General features: G+C 40.4%; 1 protein-coding gene and 2 long non-coding RNA genes across 3 annotated transcripts in view; 1 reads left to right on the forward strand and 2 right to left on the reverse strand.

Annotated features, from left to right (window-relative positions):
• Nucleotides 1–24773, reverse strand: part of STMN2 (stathmin 2) — a 39149-nt gene extending 14376 nt beyond the window's left edge. Inside the window, exon 1 of the mRNA XM_086884189.1 lies at nucleotides 24538–24773. Within this exon, the coding sequence (XP_086740315.1) occupies nucleotides 24538–24556 (19 nt within the window). The 5' untranslated portion in view covers nucleotides 24557–24773. The remainder of the gene's footprint in view (nucleotides 1–24537) is intronic.
• LOC147655410 (uncharacterized) lies at nucleotides 4859–9508 on the reverse strand. Its single transcript, XR_015285450.1, has 2 exons — nucleotides 9373–9508; nucleotides 4859–8918 (listed from the first exon to the last, which is right to left on the reverse strand). It is a non-coding gene; the product is annotated as an uncharacterized LOC147655410 (long non-coding RNA).
• Nucleotides 9596–20401, forward strand: LOC147655411 (uncharacterized). Its single transcript, XR_015285455.1, has 2 exons — nucleotides 9596–10180; nucleotides 15103–20401. It is a non-coding gene; the product is annotated as an uncharacterized LOC147655411 (long non-coding RNA).
• Nucleotides 24774–25083: the final 310 nt, after the last annotated feature.

Below are 25083 nucleotides of genomic sequence, written 5' to 3' on the forward strand. Positions count from 1 at the left end.
CTCCTCCTTAGTGAATCTCTAGCTGAGATGAGTGGCTGGGGACCAGAAAGACTACTCCATCACCCACCTGGCAGACTTCTCTAGAATATTTACTTTACTTATTTATTTACTTATTTTATTTCTTCTCAACACTGAACCTTTATCAAATCATAAATGAGATCCTCAGAACTGCAGATATGGCTTCTGGTCCTCTACATGACCTCAGCCTTGGGCATAATGCAGGCACTCCTCTCTGGTTTACAGAAAGTGAATCTGGCTACCAGGAAATGCATTTAGCATTGGAAGAGTGCCATGACTCCACTCTCCCCTGGCAGGTGGAGAGACACAAAGCTCTTACAATTTCTCTGACATATCCAAATGCAGTTGAGAACAGCTATGAAAAGCTGGCCATATATTGCCATAGGCAGATGCTAAAGACATTATTTTACAAATGAAAATGTCATCCAGGAAATTAAAAATAAAACCAGAAATGAGGATACATTTATCAAATCATTTGCATAATGTCCTTAATATGCTTAACTACCTGAAATGAAGCTTTTCCTTCCTCACTTAGTGGCCAAAATATGTGGCTTTCACACTCAGGGCTAGCCTATATTAGCTGATGTAATTAATACCCTTGTAATTTACCTTTGTGGTGCTATCTTTGCTGACTTTATAATGCCTGTAGGCCCCAGTCATGAACTGAGGAGGCACTCATCTAAAAATGCTGATACCAATACATCATCATTATGCAGTCTGCTGTGCTCACCCTTCCTAACTGCTTGTAAGTAAGAAAAAATCTTGTACTTGGTGCCTTGGTAAGCCAATGACAGAGCCCAGATTAGAGGTGGTTCTCCTGGGCCCTGGGGCAGTACCCTGCCCACTGCCCACTCTCCACAACGCAAGGATGTTAAGGCAGGGTGCTTCAAAATTCATCTTGGCACACACAAACGCCTGCTATTATCAGTATCTACAGAGGCAGATACCCATTTGCTGCCAGCATGTGAAAATGTGGCTTAAAATATGTGTGTCTCCAGGTATTGTACTTAATAGACCAGACCAAATTAACCCTTGTTGTTGCTAAAGGAAAATCAGATGGTCCTTTGATCTTCAAACTGTGGATACATATGAAATTCTCAATCAGCCTCTCTCATGGATGCTCTTGTGGCTTTGATTTTGCTTTTCCTACTGAGAAAGAAGCCTGTCATTGATGAGGGCTTGAGAGCCTTTGGGTGCTGCTTGGAATGGTGGTATTTGAATAATCTGTGGTTCAAGAAAAAAATTCCAGCTGCCAGTAAAGAGTTAGTTAATTTAATTAAGCTCTGCACAAGGGCCTCTAATCATGTACCTTTAATAACTCACTTAAAGGAGATATAGCTTTTCAGAAACCATTGGTAAAGGACAGGATTTGAGTTAAGAGTGTACTGAAGACTTTGCTTTCTGTGAATTTAGGCTGTCACAGAAGCTTGGTCTTGACATGATTTTGGTTTGAAACCTAAGTACCAACTTGCAAAGAGTAACTCAAAAATCTTCTGAAGAGAAAAATCATGTCCATCTGATGTATTTTGAATTATGAATAATGATAAACATAATAAACTGTTCACTTAGACCTCCATCCAACAAGCACACAGGTGTGTTTTTCCAGGCTTTTCTCTGAGGAGGGCTTGCCCAGCCAGCTGCTCATACCACTGGAATTATGTCATTCCCAGCAGCAAGGTTGGGGAGTGGGTGCACATCAAACCCTGGAACATTGCTAAACATAGAGAAAATGGACACTGGGCTTTGTGTTAAAGACATGGCCATTGATGATACAAACAGAATCTTGTACAAGATCTGCTGAATCACAGCTAAAATATGTACCTTGAAATATCTTTGTAGAAAAAGGCATATAAAACAGCATCCTAGGAATTTTGCCTTTTGGAGCCTTTGTTAATATTTTTTATCTTTGCTTGACATGTGTTCTTCTTCCTGACAGCACTTGAAATGATTAGAGAAGGGTGTGCTTATTACCCAGCTTGCCATCTGCAAAGCACAGCAGGAGAAAGGTAAGAACATGCTCAGCTCTCTTTCCTTCTGTGCAATAGCTTCACTGAAAGCATGCTGGCAAAATCATTGTCTTAGTTCATTCTGGCCACTGGCAGAATTAGGATGACTTTCCATCCTTCACAAGAATGACTTTTTTAGTTTTTGTTTTTCTTTTTTTTTTTTTTTTTTTTTTTTTGTGGTATTGATTTTAGTCTGCACTTGCCCTAGAGACTCCTTCAACCATAGCTGGAACTTGGCTTGATACTGACAGAAGTTCTGGAGGCCTCTGCTGCCCTGGGAACCACACAACTTTCCATGGTGGCAAACACTGGTTTTCCTGTAGTAGACTTAAGGGCTGAGGGTGTCAAAGGACCAGAAGAGGCACACACCTCCTCTGGTATCCACCATCAGCATCATGATGACATGTCCCCCTTGATCAGGCTCAGCTCTGAGTAGCAGGAGCCCTGCTTTGTTCAGCTCTCCTTTCCTTAAACATTTCCTTAAAACACATTCAAAAAGCTGAAGGCAGTAATGTTAGTCCAGTTGGTGGTCTGATTAAAGTGGCTGGCCCATGTCACACAGGTTAGGGAGGTAACTGTCCTTTCCCAAACCCCAAGGGTTAGTGTTTTAGCAATGGGAGCCTGTTATCTCGAGAAGATTTTCTGTTAAGAGAGCAGCACACACCGACCAGACAACCAAGAGCAGAGCATTTGTGCAATCTGCACAGGACCTCTCGTGCAGCCTGAAAGAGGCACAAAAATTACCTGACTCAAAGTGGAGCTTTTCAAAACCCTTGAGGACAAGCAGTGATTGCAACGAAGTTTATTTTCCAAATGTGTTTCCACTGCCTTGCTAATGATATCCCTCCTTGTGCAGTCATGTAGGCTACATATCATTCCATTAACTGTGCAAGTTAAATGAAGGAGAGTAAATGATGGTAATCGTAATACTACAAAAGCTTTGATAGGGAAATTGCTAGGCAAGAACAATGTTGACAAAAGATGGCAACAGAATCTTTTTAGTCATATGCATCAAGATCTAAATGTTTATACATTAAGAACACTGATTTTTGCTAAAACCAGAAGAGAATTCAGTATTAGTATTTCTTATAGTTTTGCTGTACTAATATTCATAGGTCTCAAATTCTGGAACTGTGTGATTATTCCAGAACCTCATCTACCTTTTGAGAATAAACCCCTTATATTCAGATTTGCTGAGAAAGCCTTAGAAATACTATCAAATACCCCTAAATCTTTAACAGCTTCAGAAAAGAATGAACTCAGATGGCTTTGAAACTCAGGAATGCATGATTTGTTTTTTCTGAAGAAGTCCCAAATGTACCTTAATATTACTGTTTTCAGCCAACCTCACCTTTCCCTCAACCTTCTCGTTTTATTTTCAACAGCTGTATTTATAAACTGTGAAAGTACTCCTTCTGTGGACTGAACATCCATGCTACTCCTCTGTGGGCTCTACTTGCTGGTCCAGGTAAGATCTTCAGGGGCCATTTAGGGGCTCCAGTTCTACAACTGCATGAGCAAGAAGGGAAGGACAGTGGGACTGGACCTCTGGAGGAAAACAATTCAAATGATTTCTTTCCCATGTTGTATAATTTTTGGGATCTTTTCTTTACGCTAGTCTGGTCTCATGGTCTGAATGAGCATTAGAGCCTGGGGCATACTAGATATACTGCTAATACACAACTTCCAGTTTCAACACCTATCAGATAAACTTGTTTGTGCTCCCAGATTGCTCTGCTGTGTGAATGAAAGCATGGTCAGCTGGGGTGCCTTGATGATCCTCTTTGAAAATGCTCTATATATTTGAGCATTTGAGATTATTTGATCTCAAATAATATGCTTATTCAGATATATCCTATATTCCTCTGCTAATGACAGAAAAGTAGCTCATTGCCAGTCCTGCAGCTCACTTGCCCAACAAATGAGGCTGCTAAGGCAGAGTGCTATGGCTGCCATTAGAAGTCAGCAACCACTTATTTACTGCTGGGAGAAATAGGAAGGTTAAGGAAAGCACTTCTAAACCCTTCCTGTCTGCTCTCCTCTGTTATCCAATAGCTATAAGGAATTTTTTACGGTTTACACTCTAAAATGAAAAATCTGTCCTGACTGACAGGCAATTTGGGTCACATTTTGTTCCTTGGCAAAGCACAGCTCAGACAGATTGCTGTGTCACAGCAGACACCATTATTAATAAGCAAGACTATTTTTAACACATGAAGGGAGAGAGAAAAGTGTAAATGTTACTTATAATTAGCACCTGATGAAGGCAAATGTGTTGATTATTTTTGCCTTACTGAATCAAGTCCACATATAAGAAATGTACTTTATACACACCTTAGTATGTATATATATTAATCACATACATTAATATGTATACATTACATATATTAATTTGTAATGCTACTTGTGTAATTACTTCTGTAATTACTTGGGTAATATGTAAAGTACCACTTGCCAACTAGTTCTTAAAGTTCTGCACCTGGAAGGAAAAGGAAACTGGCACATTTCTTGTCAGAATGTGCAACCCATAACATAGCTCAGCCCTGTGCTCCCTTGCCAGAAACCTGTGTGACAGCTGCCTTTCTCAGACTGAGCTGAAATCCTGCTTAGTTTTCTCCTCTGGAAGACACTGAAGCATTAAGATGTAAGATTAAACTTGAAACACAGGTAGAGAAGATCTATCCTTCATATGGATTTCTGATGGATGTTATTGACAATGTGTTTTTTTACAAATATTATTTTGGTAATGCTCCCTCTGGGGTGCTAGAGTTTTTGGTTTGTCAAGGCAATGCTTTAAGTCATATAGTTTTGGGAACACCAACAGCCACACTCTGTTGACCAAAAATGTACAATTTTATTTTACTAATCCATTTTAATAATGTGCTGCATCCTTTTCTGCCAAGCAAGATGATGTTATATAATCCCAACTGTGTTGTTTCCCCATAGCTGGTGGGGTATCTGGAGAAAGTTAAAGGATGAGTGTTGCTAAAGTGGTGGGCTACTACTGGGACAAGCACATGGGACTGGAGAATTAAAATTCAAGATGGGGCATGAGTAGTATGGATTCCAGGTATCATTTAGTTTTTGGCATATCTGACATCTATCAGCCTGGGACTCACTTTATTTAATGCTGGCCATTTACATTATTTATATTATTTACAAGAGATACTTTGGAGGAATCAGGAATGCTTACCTTTTAGTCAAGGGAGAGATTAGCACTACCAGGGAACGACGGTCCCATTCAGATGTCTTAAGTTAAACAAATTAAATTGTTTTAGGACCATTAAATCTTCCTTCACTGTCAGGAAGCCTAGGGATGTTTATAGGCTTATGGAGTCACCAGTGATGGAGAGAATGAAAGCAAAAGCCCCTGCAGTAAATATATCTTAACCATCCCGTATGCTCATGTCAATGAGTGACATCTCATTTTGGTGGTTCACATAGTAGGGGCTTATTTTGTTACTCTCTGAATGCAAAATAATGCTCACCAGAGTATTAAATTGAGTCTGTATCACAACCTTAGGTATATGTGTGCTTTTCCAGTTTCCCCAACAAAATTAAAGTTACTTTACAGTTTAGGGACTCTTTAATGCCCTACAGTGCTCACCTGCTTCACTACAAGGAAAGGTGGCACAAGACTCCCACTCACCTGGGGCCATTCTTTGGGGACCAAGTCTTTAAAATTGTACTCTTAATATGCTGCAATGCAATTTAAGATAGAGATGAGAATAGAGTTTTGGTTATGTCCCCTGTCCCTGATTTTTTTGGTATTTCTATATCTAGGCAATAGAATAAGCAGGTAGTATGAAAAAGTAACAAGAATCAGAAAACAAGGAAAAATTGAATTAACCAGTGAGTTTCCTCTGTCAACCATGACTCTAGAATTTCCTACAATATGCCTGGAACATGAGAAAGGAAGAACTTGGGACAGCTCTAATCTGCCTTTGTGGCAACTGCAAATCTGAAAAAATAGTTTTAGGCATTAATTTCTGTAACCCTCATGAATGTTCCTGGGTTTTGGCAGAAATACCAATTTTATTCTCTCTAGCATGAGATCCTTTTAATAAAAGTCTTTAAAAAGGTTTGGGAGGGAATCAAGCATTAGTGTCATCTATAAAAGCACAGAGCGGCCGTGAAATCAGGGATCACCGTAGCATCAGTTCTTCAAAATACACAAAAACCCCAACCTAATGCAAGCAAGAGATCTGACTTTCAGCTTCTTATTAAGACTGTGTCAGATTGTACCAATGAACCCTGTCCTCTAGGGCAAGGCCTGCCATAGCATTTCCACAGCATAATTTAGGTGACAGCAGAGGATCTGGCTGGAAAACCCATCCCATGCAACGCAAAAGAAGCTGTTTGCTTATGGAAAGAGTATCTAGTCATGGTTTTCTTGAACCTCTAGTGCAGGGATGCAAATGAATGCAAACATGCAGATTGGAGAGTGGCACAAATCTCACTAAAAATTGCTCCTAATTTTGCAACCTAATCTATCACTGGTCATGACTATGGATTTTTGGATTACTTCAGGTACCATGTCTGTGGGTTTTACTTACTGTGCATGGTTAGAGTCAAATGTCTTCACTTTATGATGTCAGAATGTTAAAATGTAAAGTTACTATTTTGTATTATTTCAATGTATGTATTTTTCACTGTTGAAGCAATGAGAAAACTAAATTACTGAACCCTGACTATTACAGTCATCTGTGACATGAGTTAATGGGACTCCTTTGTCGAGCTAATGCAAACCCATTTCCAAAATGAGATTTTGATGTAAGGGGTTTTTTGAATTTAAAAAAACAACAACTTTGTCATGATTACTCAAAACAAACGGTGTTGCAGATGCTTTGTTGTAGTCACATTGTGCTTTCTAGTCACTGAAATGAAAACACACACATTTCCTTCTAATGTGGAAGGAATACAGCAGACATTTGCCTGTTCAGAGCCTGTTGGTGCACTCGGGGCCCCACAGCCTCACCACACTGCATGCTGGTGGAAAGATGGGAAGACAAGACAAGAAAGCTGTGGGCTAGTTCCTCCTTCTTCAGTTCTGCAGAATGTGGTCCATAGCAGTGGCAGAGCCAGATGCTGCACTTGCTTCTGAGCCACACCTTTGCAGAGCTCGTACATCATGCTGGCATGAAGAAGCCCTTGGCAGTTTGGTTCCAAAAGCCCTCTGGTACTGAGGGGAAGGCAGCGGAGCCAGTACTAACATAGAGGACTGTGGCCCTTTTGAAATTTGTTTGAACTTAAGAGAACTTCAACCAAGGTGAAAACAAAAATTACAGATTTTTTTTTTCCACAAGGGAAAAACACAGCTTTCTTTAAAGTCTACTCTGCCTTTATAAGGCATCCCTTCACCATATTTCCCTCTGTGCCTCTACATCCCATCTGCCTGCCCCCAGTTTTCTTCCCATAGAGCTTTCTGTGTAGGAAAGCATGTAAGTTACTAAAACAGACTTTGAAAACAATGGGGAGGATGAAGAGTGAAGAATGAACTTAAAGGCTACAGAAGTCTTAAGATAGCTTTATTTCCTGCTGATTTACTGAACATAACTGCTTAATTTGTGTGCAGTCAGAAGTTCAAACCCTGTTATTCAGATGATTTGGCAGGATATTGATGTTTAAGATGCTGACCTTACACCTACCTTCATAAGAGGCCACCAGAGACACAGATAGTTTCTGATTATCATGTAAGTGTGAAAGTCATGCAAACATCAAAATTTGAAAATTTTTAAGGCAGCCCCAGCCAGGAACCATTCTGCTATCTGCTCCTGTCTCCTGTATTAACTGGAAGCAAAAAAAGACTGTGGAAATTCAGCTATGGGATGATTTGAACCAAAGTGATTTTCCTGAATGTGGACTGGATGGAAAAAGTGAATAGGCTTTCAGCAAGGACCAGGAGGAAAGCAGCAAGACCAGGAGGAACTAACCTTCCTTATTTGGCTCACTGTACCTGCTCAAGAACTGTTGCTGGTTTTGTTCCATTCCTGCACCTGGGGCAGTTTCTTTTGACTGGCATTGTAGCAAAGCTTGGCTCTGTCATGACTTAAAGAAAACTCTGTTTCACTTTTAGCTGAGGACTCTTGCTAGAGTAGTAGTAAGGATTCTCCATGTATTGCTCTGGGTTTGATTCCATCACTAACTTTACTGTTCTCAAGAAAAATCGCTGTCTCCTGATTTATCACTTAGAGTCTTACATGAATGATTTAAGAAACTAAACCTTGAGCTCTGAAATTTTTGAATGGGTGGATCTGCCTACCATGATTTAGCGCTCATGGTGTGTAATGTATTTCCTTTGCGTTGTATGCCTGAAGGGCTATGGCATACCCTTTCACCAGGACACAAAGACATTAATCTCTTTTACACTTCTGAGACAGGTTACATATAAAATGGCTTAAAAAGCCAGATATTTCACTCCAAAGTTTCCATTAACATAGCTTTGAAGATCCCTCCTGGTAAGGAGATCTCTGTCCAGATCCCTCCTGGATCCCTCCATGCATGATGTCCATCTCCATGCAGGCTAAGAAGCAGTGTCCTGATGTACATGTCTGAAGGCCAGGGAAGCAGAAGGATTTTCAAAGACTCTTCTCAACACAACCACCCCAGCCTTGCTGTATGCAGGTTATTTTGTCTCAGCATTACTGAGACAGGGGCTTCCATAACATCATAACTTCCATAACTTGCCTTCCATAACATCAGCATAGTGGAGTTTGCTTCAGGACTTCCCTGCAATAGGACAACCCCAGATTGCTGATCCTTCCCTCAGAAGTAGACGTGTAATGCTCAGGAGCTCCCTGAGCTGTTTCCTGTGGTGCTTGGCTTGGTTCTGGGGCCTGGCTGGTGGCACCAGGGAAGGACGTGCAAAGAAGCTGGAACTTCTTCAGTGTCTTTCTAAGTGTGGGGTGGGGAGAACTGAGTTACAGATTGGAAGCTGCCAAGCCTGCAAGCAGCCCACTTTCCTTCAGCAGCATGCAGGCTTCAGCCACCACAGCAGCAGCATGTCTGCAGCTTGGTGCTGAACCGAGCAGTGGTGGGAAGTGAAATTTCAAGTCCTTGTGTTGAGCACTCCAATCTCCTCTGGTGCTTCAAGCAGAGAACCCAGCAGAATACCCAGGATCAGCAGGGATGGCTGCTACCTCCCAGTATGCTCTAAAGGTCATCTCATTATCGCTTTGTGGGAGTATGCGGGGGCCCAGCTGAGATCTGCGCTACTTTCTGTAAAAATGTGTCAGATGCAAACACCCTATGCCAAAGAGCTTATGCTGTGAGAAAGAGAGGCAAGGGATGCTGGGGGAAAAAAATCACCCAGACATGAAAAAAAAAACCCCAGCCTTGGGTGACAGACCTGTTCTGTAGGAAAGCTTCTTGGGGAACAGAGCTCTCCTGAATTCCGTATAAGTGACACCTCTTTGCAAGTGCTGCAGGCAATACAGGTGCTGGCTGGTGAAACAGCCCCTTGGGGGAGGATGCAAATCAAGTATGATGAAATAGAATGGCAACGGTTTAATCATGCAGCCTACTATGATCAAACAGCATCTTCCCAAGGTATGAATCACACTATGGGTTCTGTTCCAGCACAGTAAGACTGGGTTACTAGAGCAGGGTGTGAGAGAGCTGGCTGCCAGTATTACTTTTATTTATCTGAATCTCTCTGTCATCCATGTGTGTTTGGAACAGGGACACTAGCTTTTCCTGGTGATGTCTTCAGAGGCTTCCACTGACTTCAATTTGCATCACCCTTACCCCTTCATGTTGGCTCAACAAACACTTCCTGGTCGTGCATCACCTGGCCATGCATCACCCACTGACACTCAACACTGTGCGTCATCTTATTCCAAGCCATCTGGTTTTTATCATGCTTGGAGACTAATGACATAACCTTGCATATTGCCAGTCTTCGTGATGGAAACAGGAGTTCTGCTACTGTTCCTTTTCACCTGGACACAGCAGATCCTTTCTGGACTGGCATTACATGATGAAATCCCTCCCCTCACCTCTGTGCTGAGATTACAGTCAAATTGTTCATACTGAGCTTCTCCAGAAAGCAGATTTTAGCAGAACTACCCACAAGTTTTGAAAGCAAGTCATTAGCAGCAAGAGGAAAGGAATGGCCCAAAATGGTTCAGGAAAAGCAAGCAATTAAAAAAGAATGGGTAAGGAATGCAACGACTTCTGTTTTCATCATTCAGCTGTTGTGGAGTACCTCAACCAAGGGAATGGAGATAGATTGCTACATGTACAGTTTCCAGTAACAGACAGGATGGTTCTTGCCATTTTTCTGGCTCAGACATGGACATGGTTTTAACAGAACTGTAGCTCTGACATAAAATATGACATTTTTATAACTCATAGGGATTTTTTAAACACAACCTTCATTTATCTGTGCCGTTCCAAAATGCAGATACCTTTAATGTCTTCCAGTATTTTCAAAATTTTGCTTTGAACTAGTGAATGCCAAAATACTATTTAGTTCTGTCTTGAGGCTCAGAACAATAAGCCAAGTAAATTGCAAGGTGCCTTTCTTTTTTCTTTTTTATCTCTAGACAAAAAGAAAAAAAAAAAAAGAAGCAGGGCAATCAGCTAAGTAGACATTTGTGTTTGTACGATATGATATAAATGCAATTACAATTTCTCATAGGGTCGGATTCTCAGTCTTTGCTTTCTAGTAATTAAATGCATTCCTTGCTTGTTGAGTCATTGCACTGAGTGCAAAATCTATTGCTGTTATTTTCACACCACAAATATTAGAAAAATCCATTTAAGAGAAAATATGCTGCTGTGAGGGCTGTAGATAGTATCCTTCAAAACTAATCATTCCATACAGACTAGAAAACACATTTTATAGGGCCTGAAAACCAAACACATAGAATCATTAATTAGTTTATATACATATCTATAAATAAAAATCTATATATATGTGTGTGTGCAAGTATAGGTATATAAAGATTTATTTGTGTAAGTTTATTGGTTGATTTTGAGCAATTCCCATGTATTAAATGTACTTAACCCAAAGCCAAATATGTGTTAACTGCATCTTTATGCTACACAATCATTCTTACTGGCTGCCATGACTACCGACTAAATGTCAAAATGCAAAAGACAATGAAAGGAGACAGTCTGGAAAATCCAATTTACTTCTGGGTTTTGAATGGAATTTTAATTTTGTGGGATATTTTAAAATAAGAATATCTCATCAGTTTGAATAAAGGCATTTTCTTTATAAAGTTTGCTTGCTGCACACAATTGCAGATGACATATGTAAGTAGATTACTTACAAAGGAAGAATTCCAATCCAATAATACAATGGAACAGACGTTATAATTGTGTTAATTAACAGTAGTATTTTAAATTTGAATGCCAGAACAAAACAAGTTCCTAGTAAATAACTTCTGAGTTTCCATTTAAAACTCTTTGATATTAGATTTTGCCTGTTGACATAATTCATAATTGCAGAAAATTTTGCTTTAGACCCAAGGAGGTGTAATAACGGAAACTGTGGTATTCTGATGCTTTGTGTTGTATGGCTTAATTCCCCTTTTTCATAACAGAGACTATTGAAAGGTAAATGTTTTGATACAATTTTAAGTCTACTCAGTGGGCTATATGTGGGTGTAAGGGGCTGTATTTAAATATGAGATATTACAAAGGACTAAATTTCTGGGTTTAGAGAAATGTCATCCCTAATTTAAAATAGTCTCCCTATGAAGGAAGCCTATTAAAGGCATGTTTATCTTTGGAGAAATCCTTTGATTCAAGTTTTGAAGGACTTTGAAAGCACTGCACAGAGTAAGCAAAAATAACAGCAGCTCCCTCACCAACCATGTTGATACAAAGCAGATTCTGTAAAACTCATCTTTTCACTTGGTGTTTTCTGCTAACAAGTGGGCAGCAGGATGACTAGGAGAAGTATCTTTTGGCAGGTCACCAAATCTAGAAACTGGGGCTAGTGTGGAAATCCATTTTTACAACACTGAAAGGGACAGGATAATTTTCTGTTAGTCTTCTCCACAGTCCAAAAAAGTACAAATACCCAAGTGAGGTTTTGGATGATAGGTTCCTAAAACCATAACTGTCAATGCTTAAGGATGAAGTGTAAGAACCAAAATAGGAATGGATACTGGGGAAGTGACTTTTTAAAAAAATAACTGCAGAGATAAATTCAGCATGTGTAGGTTGGCTCCAAAAGTCTCACAAGGGAGAGTTTTGGTTTGTTTTTTATTTGCTTTTTTAATTTTTTTTTCTATTTCTTCAATCTTTCTTTTAAATGTCCAAGTTTGGAAGACAGAGAAAAGAAGCAGAGGTGTGCTTGAATCAGCAGGAGGGGTTGGGTTCAACATTGATTGAAGGTGTTTGGTGGAGCTGCATCGGAGGTACCACCACAGTCTTGGATCCCCCAGTTTAAGAGTGACATGGAGAACCAGGGGAAAGTGAGGGATAATTGGGAAAATAGGAGGCTTAAGGGACACTGTATTAGGTGCTCAAATTCATGAAATGACAGAACCAAATCCTTCCATTTGACATACATCTGTCACTCTGTGGCTTTCAGAGTTTTCTATGTGATCTTTACCTAAAAATTCTATGCAGTCATTACTATGAATTACTAGATTTATATTTCTACTATCCTGCCATGACTTTATGCACATATGCAAATATTTGACTTCTTCCATAATAAAAAAAATTATTCCTCTCAACAGCATATAACCTCTATCATGGTTGGGCATAGATTATAAATGAGTATACTAACCAGAAGATGTATAAAATTAACAAGAAAAAAAAAAAGATAGATAAAGAATGATGGCTCTTTTTGGAAACCATACTGATGGTGCAAACAAATTAGCTTATTATTCAGAATTGATTAAATTGGCTGAGAGAGAACATTTGCTGGTGGGATACTTTTATTACAATTGATGCTACAATAGAACTAGAACGAGAGCCACTGCTTGCAGTGAAGTTTGCACCTCTGTTTAAAGTAGCTTTGCTCAGATTTGCATAGTAGAAGCACTTTGATTTTTGAAGACGTAAAATTAATGCATATAGTATGCTATAACATTTTTTATGGACTTTTGGGAATGTGACTGCTCCCAATTAAGTTTTTCATGACCCACCTCTTTTTTTTTAATTTTTCCCTTCTCCTTCCCTGTTTTTTACTGTTTTTCAATTTAGTGCCATTTTTCCCATCCTGAAACATTACTGAAAATTTCTAGAGTACATTTGCTCTGTCAGTCTATCTCTCTCCCTGCGGCTATCTGTCTGTGTCTCTCTATTTTTCGTTCAATATCAGCCTCCACTTAGAAGAAAATCTTGATGAATTCAGAGACAGTGCTCTGCTACTAAATTAACCACACGAGGAGCTGATCCCTGCAGAGATGCTCCACTGATTGTTGGTGCAAGGGTGTTTGTCTCATTCAGAATAAAAAAAAATGATCCTGCAATAGCGAGATTTTCAGGGCACTGTGCACCAGCATCAACAATCTGTCATTAATGGCAAATCAGAACTTCTTTGTTGTTCAGCCTGTCTATTATAATAGACTTATCAAACTTCCAGAACTGGATTGTCCATCGAATTTTTAATATGTTCTAAAAGTAGCAGGAGTTAGATGTCCTCAATTGTCAATTTATAACAGCTTATTGTGTCTTTTTCATTACATGATCAAGTTATTTAAAAAAAAAATAAATCTGAATAATAAAATTCTTTTGGTTTCTTAGTGTAGCTGGCTCTTACATGATTTTTAAAAATTTTAAAGGGGATGTTTCCTCCTAAGTTGATGCTTTGGGAGATGTAAAGGGGGAAAAATAGGTTCATCAGATGCAAATCAGCATGAGTCTACTTCATTACTTCCACTGGTTTAGTATCTAGTTCCTCCAAGACTGGTGTTCCTGGCCTTTACACATCTTAGCCACTTAAATGTTCAACACTGTCAAGCACTGCTATTTCCCACCTTGTGCTGCTTTGTTTCTTCCACTGCATTAGAAAATATGTCCTTCCACTGAACATCACACTGCTAAACTGCAGTTTGGTCTGCAGTTTTGTTGGCTGGAAGGCTGCTTCTTGCTGAATTTTGGAGAAGCTTTCATCTAAAAACATTTTACTATTTCCATGAAGATGACTAGGGGAAAAATACAAGCCTGTGGGTAAACTAAGCAAGAGGTTATTTCACTTGTCTGAAAGTGCTTTGTGCCAGGGAATCATTCTTCATTTGAAAAATCTGTCCAGGCCTGGAATAAGTCAGTGAAATACAGGATTCAGTCTTGTCTGAGAGATACAAATCCAAGCTTTACAGCCAGTTTCTCTCAAGCCACTTTGTGCTGGATTTTGATTCCACATGGGCTGAGAGATATTATGGACCAGAGGAGAACTGGAAACTGGAAAAAAAAGAGGAAACAACTATCCTGTGGTCTCAATTCCTCCCCTTCTGGCCTCACAGAAGTGTGAAGGACTACAAGAATGAAGCAGCTGTATGAAGAGATGAGAGCTGCATCTGCGTTATGAAAGTAATTGCCAAGAGCAGAGAAATAAAAAAGAAGGAAAACCAAGCACATAAAGTCAGTCAGGGAATAGGATGACTGAAACTGGATCAAGAATGAGGGTAACACTTGACTGACTGGATAATGAAACGAGGTTGAGACAATCAGGGAAAGGGTACCAAGGAAGTGGGTGAGACTGGAAATCAGCAGGTCATGGGGATGGAGTTGATGAGAAACTGATTCGGATGGTGGATTGTTCACAAGAACATTGAGAGTCATCTCAAAAGAAATTTTCCTAACTGCTATCTCAGACTTTCCCCTAAATGCAAATGACATTAAAAGACTATAAAAATAGTGGTCACACTTCAGGGACAGACTGGGGTCCATCTAATATAATAGTCTGCTTCCACTATACTTTTTCTTAATTCTTTTTTAATTCTGGAAATTCCATTTGTATAACTACATAGAAGTATGCTAAATATAATTTTGCAACCTTTGTGTGGTAGATTACCTGTTTGCTTATCTAAATGTCTTCCTTTTACTGCCGTAAAAAGATTTGCTTCCTTTTGGGATAAGTATTTGTTCTTATTGCAATTTTTACCCTTGACAGACCTGTCCACCTCTCTGTGCAGAAACCAGGATGTCAGCAGAGATGAGACCTCTAGAACAGCACTGGCAAACCATGCAAACTGGTAATTGCAGAGGACTTGAAAGTACCTCTGTAATGTTTGTTCCTGTTTTTCAGACCTCTCACAAAAAGATTAGATACTTTACACTGTTAATCAAATGCAGTATGATTCTCTTAGTAAGATATTTCCCTTCTTGTTTCATTGCAAAAAAAAGTGAATGCACTTCAAAATGGAGTAACTTGTTTGTCAATGAAGCTTAAAATAAATACCTTACTATTACTTTTCTTAAGAAGATATTGATATTTTACTTGGAAAATGATGATATTTTGACTGAAAACATCATTTCCCAGCAAAAAGTTATTTGCCTTGAGAACAAGTGGTTTGTTAACAAATATTAAGGATTTAGGTTTTAAAATCAGGAATCAGGGCTGCATTCCTACCTACAGCATATAATATTGAAAGCCCCCTAACTGAAGTCTCCACAGCATCAAAAAATATCTGAGCACATAGAAAAGGTATCAGCTTAGAAACAGCTTTTTGTATTACATCTATGCAATAAACACCAGCATCTGGAGACAAAGAAGGTATATTCAAGTGATATAAATGTGACTTGAGTAACATCAACTACCCTTTCTTTTCACATTAATAAAGTAAGCAACAAATATATCAAAATAGTTAATAACTAATAAAATGGGTTACAGAAGTGAATTTCACTTCCAAAAATGTCTCTGAAAAATTACGGATATTGATTCATCCATTTGTTTTAAGATTTCCTAGGCACATGCCACATTTCTTACAGCTTCATTCAGGTAACTGGAGGATTTGAAGTACAAAAAAACTAGTAAACCAAAAAAGATAATTTTTGCTACACTTCCCTATAGCAATGTTGCTTATTTTTTTGTGCATCTTTGACATGGCTATGGTCGCCATAGTCTTTTGAAAAAGAAAAGAAAATAATAACCATGATGATATTAGTCACTTCAGGGAGTTCTGCCAATGAAATGACATCTAGAGTCATCCTACTGGAAACCAGAGGAGGAATCTGAATATGTATACATCAGAAATCTTAGTCCAAAAGGACAAGCTGTGTTTTCAGCAATTTTGAAAGCATCAAAAAGAGCATCAAGATCAAAAATTTATAGCTGCTTAGTGACTAGTGAGTATATTTAAATGTAAAAATCTTAAGCATTGAAAGATACCTCATCTACCTTCAGGTTGAATGTACCTTAGCTTAGGGTAAATTCTCAATTTGTAGAACTCTATGCCTTCGGTAGCACAAAATACATACATCATTATTTTTTCTTCACCTAAGAAATCCCCTAAGGATTATAAAAAAGTACCTCAATAGCAAAGAATGCTAATACAGCTTTAGCAGGTAAGTTTCTCTGCTTCTTAAACTGATCAGTGTGGATTTTGGCAGTTTCTATAACATCAGAGCATGTTACACATTTCCAGGCAGTATGGAACATAACCTCACATCCCAGCTCTGAGGTAAGTACCCAAGATTATCCCCATCTTAAAGAGTAGAAAGTCAGGTCTTTCTGACTTTAATGTGACATAAAATGATTAACCTACAAATCCAATAAAGAAACTAGGTGCCTAAAATGATGCTTAAGAAAACTCAGATTTCTACATCAAAAATCAGGATCCTAGAAATTCCTACACAGATGAGGAGAGGTCATGAGAATACAGAAAAACACAATTTGTGCTCTTTAAATTGGTGTGCATTGTAGGGTGCTAAACTTTGGACAAGCAAGGATAGCTCACACTTGAAATGTTTAAGCCACTAACATTGGGAATTGTGTGTTCTTCCAGCTCACAGGCAATCCTCTGAGGAAATCTGTGTAGCCTGTTTCTTGGAAGCATGTGGCACACATAGGTAGCACAGGGTTCTTCATAAACAGAGGAGCAAGCCACAGTTTTCTTTTAAAAAGCAGCTGAGGAGGAACACTGCTGGCTATCTTACTCCTGCCCATTGGAACAACTGCCTACAGTGACTCCTTTGACTGGGAAATGCCAGAGCTGGTGTCAAACTCTCAAAAACACTCAAACTCTCATATTTAAGCTAAAGTATCCTGTCATTCAAAGGAACTCAGGTTCTATTTTCTGCTTCCACAACTGTTTCTATTTTGGCATAGGGTCAGGTCATCTTCCTTCCTGTGTGCCCTCTTGTCCTCTCTCTAGCATGATGTTCTTCCTGTGGGAGAATGGAAAGAAGACACAGCTCAGTGGCTCTGGTATTCTGTGAGGAGGGAGGACACACAGGGACAAGAGTCCCCACATCCCAGCACCACACTTGGAGGCCAACCACCAGCTGTTTGCCTCAGAGGCAGGAGTGCATCCACTGCCACATCTTTTTCTCCACCCACCACAATGGGAGAGACCAAACTAGTGCTCCTCTAAGGCTGTGTGTGAAGTGTCCAAGGTGAAGTCTCACCATTCCTCTCTGCATTTTCCTCTGGGTCACGGAATTATGATACGCTCACTCTGGACGGACCTTGACCATAGCCAGAGGTGCTGACCTCTCCCTGTGTGCTGTGGAGGTACAGCCATGCCTGTATGTCACCACAGGTGCTTTACTAACCCTATCCTCACTCACCTCTCTAAACTAAACAATCTGCTTGGGGAAAAATTGGTGAAAAACTCCTAACAATCCTGTTTTGTGATTGTGTCTGTGAAGGATCACTTCCCCACACAATAACTGCTACAAAAGTGATAGGTTCTTTGTATTAGAATGAATGCATAAATCATAATTTATTTATGAATTGCTTGGATTTGAAGCTATAACTTAGAAAAATAATGTTTCTGAATATATTCAGCAAAGCCTAATGTTTTGTGCAGATGCTGTGCACCAGTTTAACTGCACATCCTGGCAGAAATAGCTTAAATTCACTTCATTGGTTAAATTATGTATTAGCAGACAGGGAAAAGAAAAACAGAAGTGGAAGAGAAAATGAAATCATTTCAGATCAGCTTTGTATGCTGGTATTTGTCAGACACATAATGTCATAAGTATTTAGTTCCCAGAAGCCAGCATTTCTGCATCAGTCTATTTTATGCTTTTTTAACCCAAGATGCAGGTCCACATGGATTGAGGTCTCCAAGGAAATTTTTGTCCATCTTTTAAAAGTGCTGAGCAACTATAGGAATAGATTCTGTCTGCACTGCAGTCATGGGTTCCCAGGATCTTGCAGGATTGAGATACCTGTCCCAGGCAGATTTGCTGGCAGACATTCCCTGGGGGGACCCAGTCCCTCCAAGTGGGATCACCAGTACTTTTAAACTGAATAAAAACCAACACCTCAGACTGCATCCACAGAATAGTGTAAGGGTTGTGTGTAGCCTAGAAAGAATTTTGAATAGCAGCCATTCCTCCAAATCAGCTGCCAGCTCCTGTGTCCCCATAGGCTAAAGACCAACTGCTTGTGCCGAAGCCAATGGCTGTACTCCATGTGCTCCAGTGAGGCAAGACTCATTTCCAAAGCTGGTTCATCTATCACCCATTCTATAGATAAATGCTGAAGAAGACATGTTCTCTACAAAGCCATCATTAGGGTGGCAACAGTTTTTGTTCATAAAGGTGACTTGCAAGGAGAACTGACTGTGGATTTTTTGAAGGTAGTTACTGCAGAGGTAAGCAAGCACTGTTGCTTCATGATGTGCCATTTTCTCGTCCTCTTGGGGATTCTCTTAGTGAGAATGCCAGGATAAAGGGGTTTGAAGCCTGATAGCCTGAGCTGAAAGGTAAATTCACACTCCCTCTCTCCTGCCCGTGAGAAGCCTTGCTGGAGGATTCACTTCCAATGGTGGTGCTGCCCACTGACCAGCGGGGGCCAGATGCCACCCTCAGTCCCTTATGTTCAGCTTTTTTGCTGCAACAGCTTTAACAAAGCTTTCACTGAGTCAATTTTCCAACTATATCAATTATGTAGTGTGACACCATTTTTGGATTCCTACTTTAGGACTGCTAAGGCCTGTTACTTTTCAGGAGTGCTGAGCATCTCTTTGTTTCTTTTGTTTGTTAGAAGGTAGTTAAATTAGACCTACATGAAAATACTGCACAGGTCAAGTATTGCTCAGACTGATCTGTCATGGGAACCTTCTGCTTTCTGTGTTTTGGGCTACAAAATAATTCTGACTTCTCATTGCAAGCAATTAGGAGAATTAATTAGGCAATATTATGTAGTCTTTGAAGGCTAAAACACTATCTAAATATACTGCTGTATTTGAGTGCCCCATCTCTCTTTTGTAATGAGGTTATTTTTTCAAATTAATGCTATTAATTTGAAAATGGAGAATTATTTTCTAAAAAAATTAGTATAAATATCACCTGAGATAAATCTAGCCATGATGTTAGATTACACAATATATATAATAAAAAATAGGTGTGCAAAATGTGATCTAGAGAAATGTACTATTGTAGGACAAATAACAATAAAAATATTAAAAAAATGCTAGTCTTAAATAATAAATTAAAGAAAATTCAAATTCACTAAGTCTGTGTGAATGAATTACAGGAATACATTATTAAACAGGGAAGTTTTTAGTCTAACTAGAGCTTATATTGGGACAAAGAGATGATGGTAATGGAGGTGGAGGTGAGAGAACATTTTGGAAGTGTTCAAGCTGTTGAATTTTATTTTTATTTCCTCAGTGTGTTATGGGATATCTTCCATAAGAAAATGGAATAGATGACGTTCCATCCCTCCTGTCTGTACACCTCACAGGGTAAGTAAAGAACTGCTATGAGGCAATAGAAATCCTTAGCCATATGGACTGTTTTTAAAATGATTCCTGCTTTCTCAATAGCAGGAAGAGTAATTTAGTCTTTGAAAACCAAGAAAAAAATATGAATAAGTGTTAACCTCAGCACTTTAGTGAATTTTACTTACCTACATTTTTATATTATCTCTGTAATAAAAGTTCTCAGAAAGAAATAAAGTAACTGAAATGTTATCACTTCAGTTTCCTTATCACATCAAAATGATATTTGGAAAAGGTTTTTTTTTCACCCAGAGGATGGTTGGGCACTGGAACAGCCTGACAAGAGTTCAAGAAGTGTTCGGACAATGCTCTCAGGCACTGGTGTGACTCTTGGGGATGGGCCTGTGCAGGGCCAGGGGCTGGACTCAGTGACTCTGATGGGTCTCCTCCATCTCAGCATATTCTGTAATTTCTTCTCCTAGCTCTTAAAAGAATTTGCGGTAGTGGTATCTCAGTCAAATCGCTTTTCCTCCAACATTATGATACAATAAACTCTCTGATTCTTGCCTATGTCCATTCTTCTCATAAAGTAATTTCTTATTTGTTTTTTTCTTATTTTTTTTTAGACATGTAGTTTTCTGACAGTTGGAAATAATTCAGAGCTGACGTGTGTTCATCTATTTGTAAAAAGGGAAGGTTAAAACCTTCTGCTAAAAACTGAATAATACGTTAGAATGGAAAGAAGTATGTTCAGCCCAAATTCAGCCTGGTACTTAGCCATATGTTGTTTAATTTGAAGCTTGCCATTGCCACTGATATTCAGATGACTACTCATGTGCAATTGCTGACAATCAAGCAATTGTTTAGTGGCAGATCAGAGGCAGAATTCTTACCCCTTTGCAGTAAAAAAAGGCTACTTATTAAAATAATGAAACCAGTTAGACCCAACAACCATCCACTTATTTATGAATTCATATGAATATTACATACTAGATAAAACAATAATGTAGTACTCAGTTAATAGAAAAACTTAGCAGTGGCCTTGCATCCACCAAGCTAAGTGTCAAAGTCTGAGCTTATAACCAAAATGTGAATGACAAAGTAGAAGAGCAAGTCTGAAGCACTTCTACAATGGTTCAATCAGTCTTACTCAGATATGTGAGAGAGGAAGCATGGGACTGAATCCCTGCATCCTCATAATCCTACCTATTTATCACCTTACACTGTTCCTGACTATCTCAAGAGGAGTTGACATTAAAACACTTCCGTAACACACTATTAACACATATCCCATGTATTTCTGTTAATTTCCTACAAAATAAACCAAAACTATAATCAGGACTGAGATTTTCTCTATGATGGTTGTCTGAGAGTGCTCAAGTAATAAATATTCTTTAAATAAAATGCCGCAATGAAACAGAGAAATAATGGTTTCAAACACTTTTTTTAGTTACAGTGACATCACAGACCTCCTTTACACTGCCATCTATGTACCTTACACTAAGTAAGTTTATCAAACCAGATACCTGGCCTGATTGGTCTGTAGTGACCCTACCTGCAAAGGCCCTGATTTATATAATGCATGTCCTGTTTTCTTGGGAGCTTAAGGCATGACGGAGCCTCTCTATCCAATACATATTTCATTTGGAAGGTGGTGTCAGGATGGAGGAGGATGAAGTTTAAAAGCCCCCAGAATTTCTGTACAGTCATGTTACATGGAATTTCAAAAAAGGACACACTTGAAAAAAAAAACCGAACAAAGATGCTTGTGTGGCATGCATCATTCATATACTCTGTAAACTAAACAGAAAGAAGAATCTAGTGGGCATTCAGAGTGTAATGATATCCAGAAGTTCTCGCAGCTGTTGAAATTCCTACATAAGTAGAAGGAGCTTTCCCTGAAAACCTTCTATTTTACACAGCCTAATAGAAAATTAGGCTTAATTTTGCTTTCTGTGGCAGAATATAAACACAGGCTTGTTCAAGGTATTTAGCATCTGCCTAACCTGAGTTATGTGAAGAGTTCTGTCCAAAGCCAGTAGGACTATTCACATGCTCAGACACCTGAGTAAGTGCCTTACTGGATCAGGGCCAGAAATATAATAGTGGGCTGGGTTAAGATGATTAGAAATGTTTTGCTGGCTCCAGTGGCAGCAGGACCTAGCCTTTATTGCCACTTTGCAAAATCTGCTGCTTAACAGGGAAAAAAAATCAGGCACTCCGTAGTTCTTTCAGTGTTCTACTGGGTAAAGTTTGAATACAGAATAAATGTAGCTCATTTACCCCTAACTGGAAATGTGCTTTACTGAGAATGCATCAATTTTTCCACACAAAAATAAAATTTGTTGCTTTGTTGTAACTCTTGAAATAAAGTGATTTATTCTAATAGGCTGTCTAGATACAAGTTTTGTCTATTTATAACTATAACAAGGAAGAATATAGTTTAAAGAAATGGTAAGGAGACTCCTTTAAGCTTTGTGAGTTTAAAGATGGAATACGATTTTAATAAAGTAAATTTAATTTCCTAATTGAATGTTGTTGTAATTAGCACTTTTGAAAACTGGAGCTAGGTGGCTGCACGGCTTTTTATTTCTGGTATAGATAGGTGGCTCGTTAACCAGGGATTAACAGACAAACTGGCGCCACGCAGTCCCTGAGTCTCTGGGTAAACCTAATGATTCCTGGCATCACTCCTGCCGCAGAAATCTTTATATTTGTGTGCTGCGAGATCATTAACACCAGGCTGAGGAGCCCTTCCTTCCCTCGTGACAGAATTCCTGACAGGCCTTCTGCAGCGCTAAATCCCAGACCGACTACAAATTATCAATAGTGATTACCGGATTGCTGCAGTGGGGAGGGGACGGCGTGCTCGGCACTGCAGGGCTGGCCGGGCTCCCACAGCCCTCACTTCCCTCTGTTTGCATCTACAGCTGTCTCATGCCTGGTTTCCAAGGGTGCCACAGCCGGGTTAGAATGCTTTCAATCCACACCAATTGTTCCTTGGGAGCGGAACATCAGCATTCAGATAAATGCTTTGGTGTAATGCATCGGTTTCAGCCGGCACCAGGAGGGTTTGGTGTAACTTCGTGCAATGCGATGATGAGTGAGAACAAGAATCTGCACAAATGAAAATTTGAACAGGATTTGCTTCTTGGGGAGGACACTAATTGTGTTGGGAGCCCTTCGTCCTTATTTTGTGGGATTTGCGTGTGCACGACATTAATGATTGTGAAAACTTGAATTTGAATGCGTCAAACGCAGGTCCAGCCTCATTCCTCTTAAAAACATACCAAAAACCCAAAAAAACCACAACAAAGCCCCCAAAAGAACAAAAACCAACCCTAAGGAGCGTTAGGGTCTGGACGCTTTCAGCAGCCCGACCCCACGTCTGCTCTCCCTCTCCTTCTTCCACACCCTCTCTGGGATTTTTTTTGCCCACCCTACCCAGCAGCCTCCCTCGAACAAAGGGGCCGGTGCCGGGCTACCGCCCTTCGCTCCTGCCAGGACCGGCAGGACCGACCGCGACCCGATGGGAACGGGCTCCCCAAGAGCCGGGAGCCCCCCGGGGCCGGGGCCGGGGCCGGGGCCGGGGTCGGGCGGAGGAGCCGCGCCCCGCCAGCTCGCTCCGGGCCCGGCGGGGCGGGCTGGGGGCGGCGGGGGCGGCGCGCCGCGGCGGCAGGGCGCGGCTCCTGCGGGAGAGGGGGGGATGCTCCCCCTGCCCCTGGAAAAAGCGAGGTAACAACAGCCCCGGCAGCTGCCCCCCGGGAGAGAGCGAGTGGGGCGGGCACTGCTAGCGCACACCAGCTCTCCGTGATGCAGTGACCTACTTCGGCCGGTCCCCCTGCCCCCCCCGGCAGACTGCAGGTGCGGGCAGCGCCGGGGCAGCGCCGAGCGGCGGCTCCTTCTCGCCCCCTCCCGCAGCCCCGCGCCGCGCTGGGCTGGGCTGGGCGCGGCCGGCCGCAGTGCGCGCCCGGCGGGGTCCGCCCCGCCGCAGCCCCCCCTCCCGGCACCGCGGGACCCCGGCGGCCCGCAGCCCCGACCCGCGCCCAGCCCCTCCGGGCGCCGGTGCCTCTGCTCGGTTCCTCTTTTCTTCTCCCCACGCGGTTTCAGAGGCAGAGGAGCGCTGACTCCGGCCGGCGGGGACGGGTGGAGGCACAGGGATAACTTTACCGTTCGTTTTTGGTTTTATTTTCTTTCTTTCTTATATATATATATATATATATATATATATGTATATGTGTATATATATATATGTATGTGTATATATATATACACATATATACACACATATATATACATACATATATATACACACATATATATAAATATACACATATATACATACATATACATAATATATATCAAATATCTATATGTGCATATATATATATATATATGTAAAAATATCTTTTCATCTTTAAAATAATGAAAACTGTTTCAAAATTGTGCTGTGTTCGTGTGCCGACCTCACCCATCGGTATACAATTAATCCCGATCTCTGGTTAGGATACTAAAACAGCCCCAGGTCCCACCCAGCCTCCCTTTTTTCCCCTGATCAATGAAATTAAAAATATGTTCAGTGTTCTCTTGATTTTTTTTTTTTTTTTTTTCCTAAACTTTTGGGACAGCGAGAAGAACACCCAGTGCAGGTAGCAGACCTAGGAGATAGTGGCTGTAGTACTGGCTGAAGGAAAAGAGAGGCGTTTTCTTACCCATTGCTGTTTTAGCCATGCTGGGATGTGCAGCTCTCAGAGGCGGTGAAGGCAAAAGGGTCCAGCTACAGCAGTGGAGAGAGGGAGAGAAGACTGAATAAGGCACTGAGTCAGCAGAGTGGGGCTGTGCAAGAGAAGGAGCAAGAGGCAGGAGCCCATGAATAATTATCACTCCTCTACCCAAGCAGATTGGCTCGAGAGGTCCCCTGACATGACTCCTGCAGAGCCAGAATCTCCGGGCATTAAATATTGATCCACCAATAGTGCCGGAGTACAAAGTGCCAGAATGCAGTTTGAAATGGAAATCAGTCCTTGGATGCTTCTCCCCCCTCGGTCTGGCGTTAATAGTACATTCCATGTCAAATGTTTTATGTCTTACATGAAAAAAGCCTATTGGTGTTGAAGGCTCTGCTGTTGCTACCTGTAAAACATGCACAAATTCACTTTAACATATTTCATTCCAAAGATACAACAAGAAGAGGAACCATTGCAAGGGATTTCCTAGACCATTCCGGTAAAACAACTGCTCAGGTTATTTTTGCCTCA

Source organism: Cyanistes caeruleus, chromosome 1 (assembly GCF_971803275.1).
Source record: "Cyanistes caeruleus chromosome 1, bCyaCae1.hap1.1, whole genome shotgun sequence".
NCBI lineage: Eukaryota > Metazoa > Chordata > Aves > Passeriformes > Paridae > Cyanistes > Cyanistes caeruleus.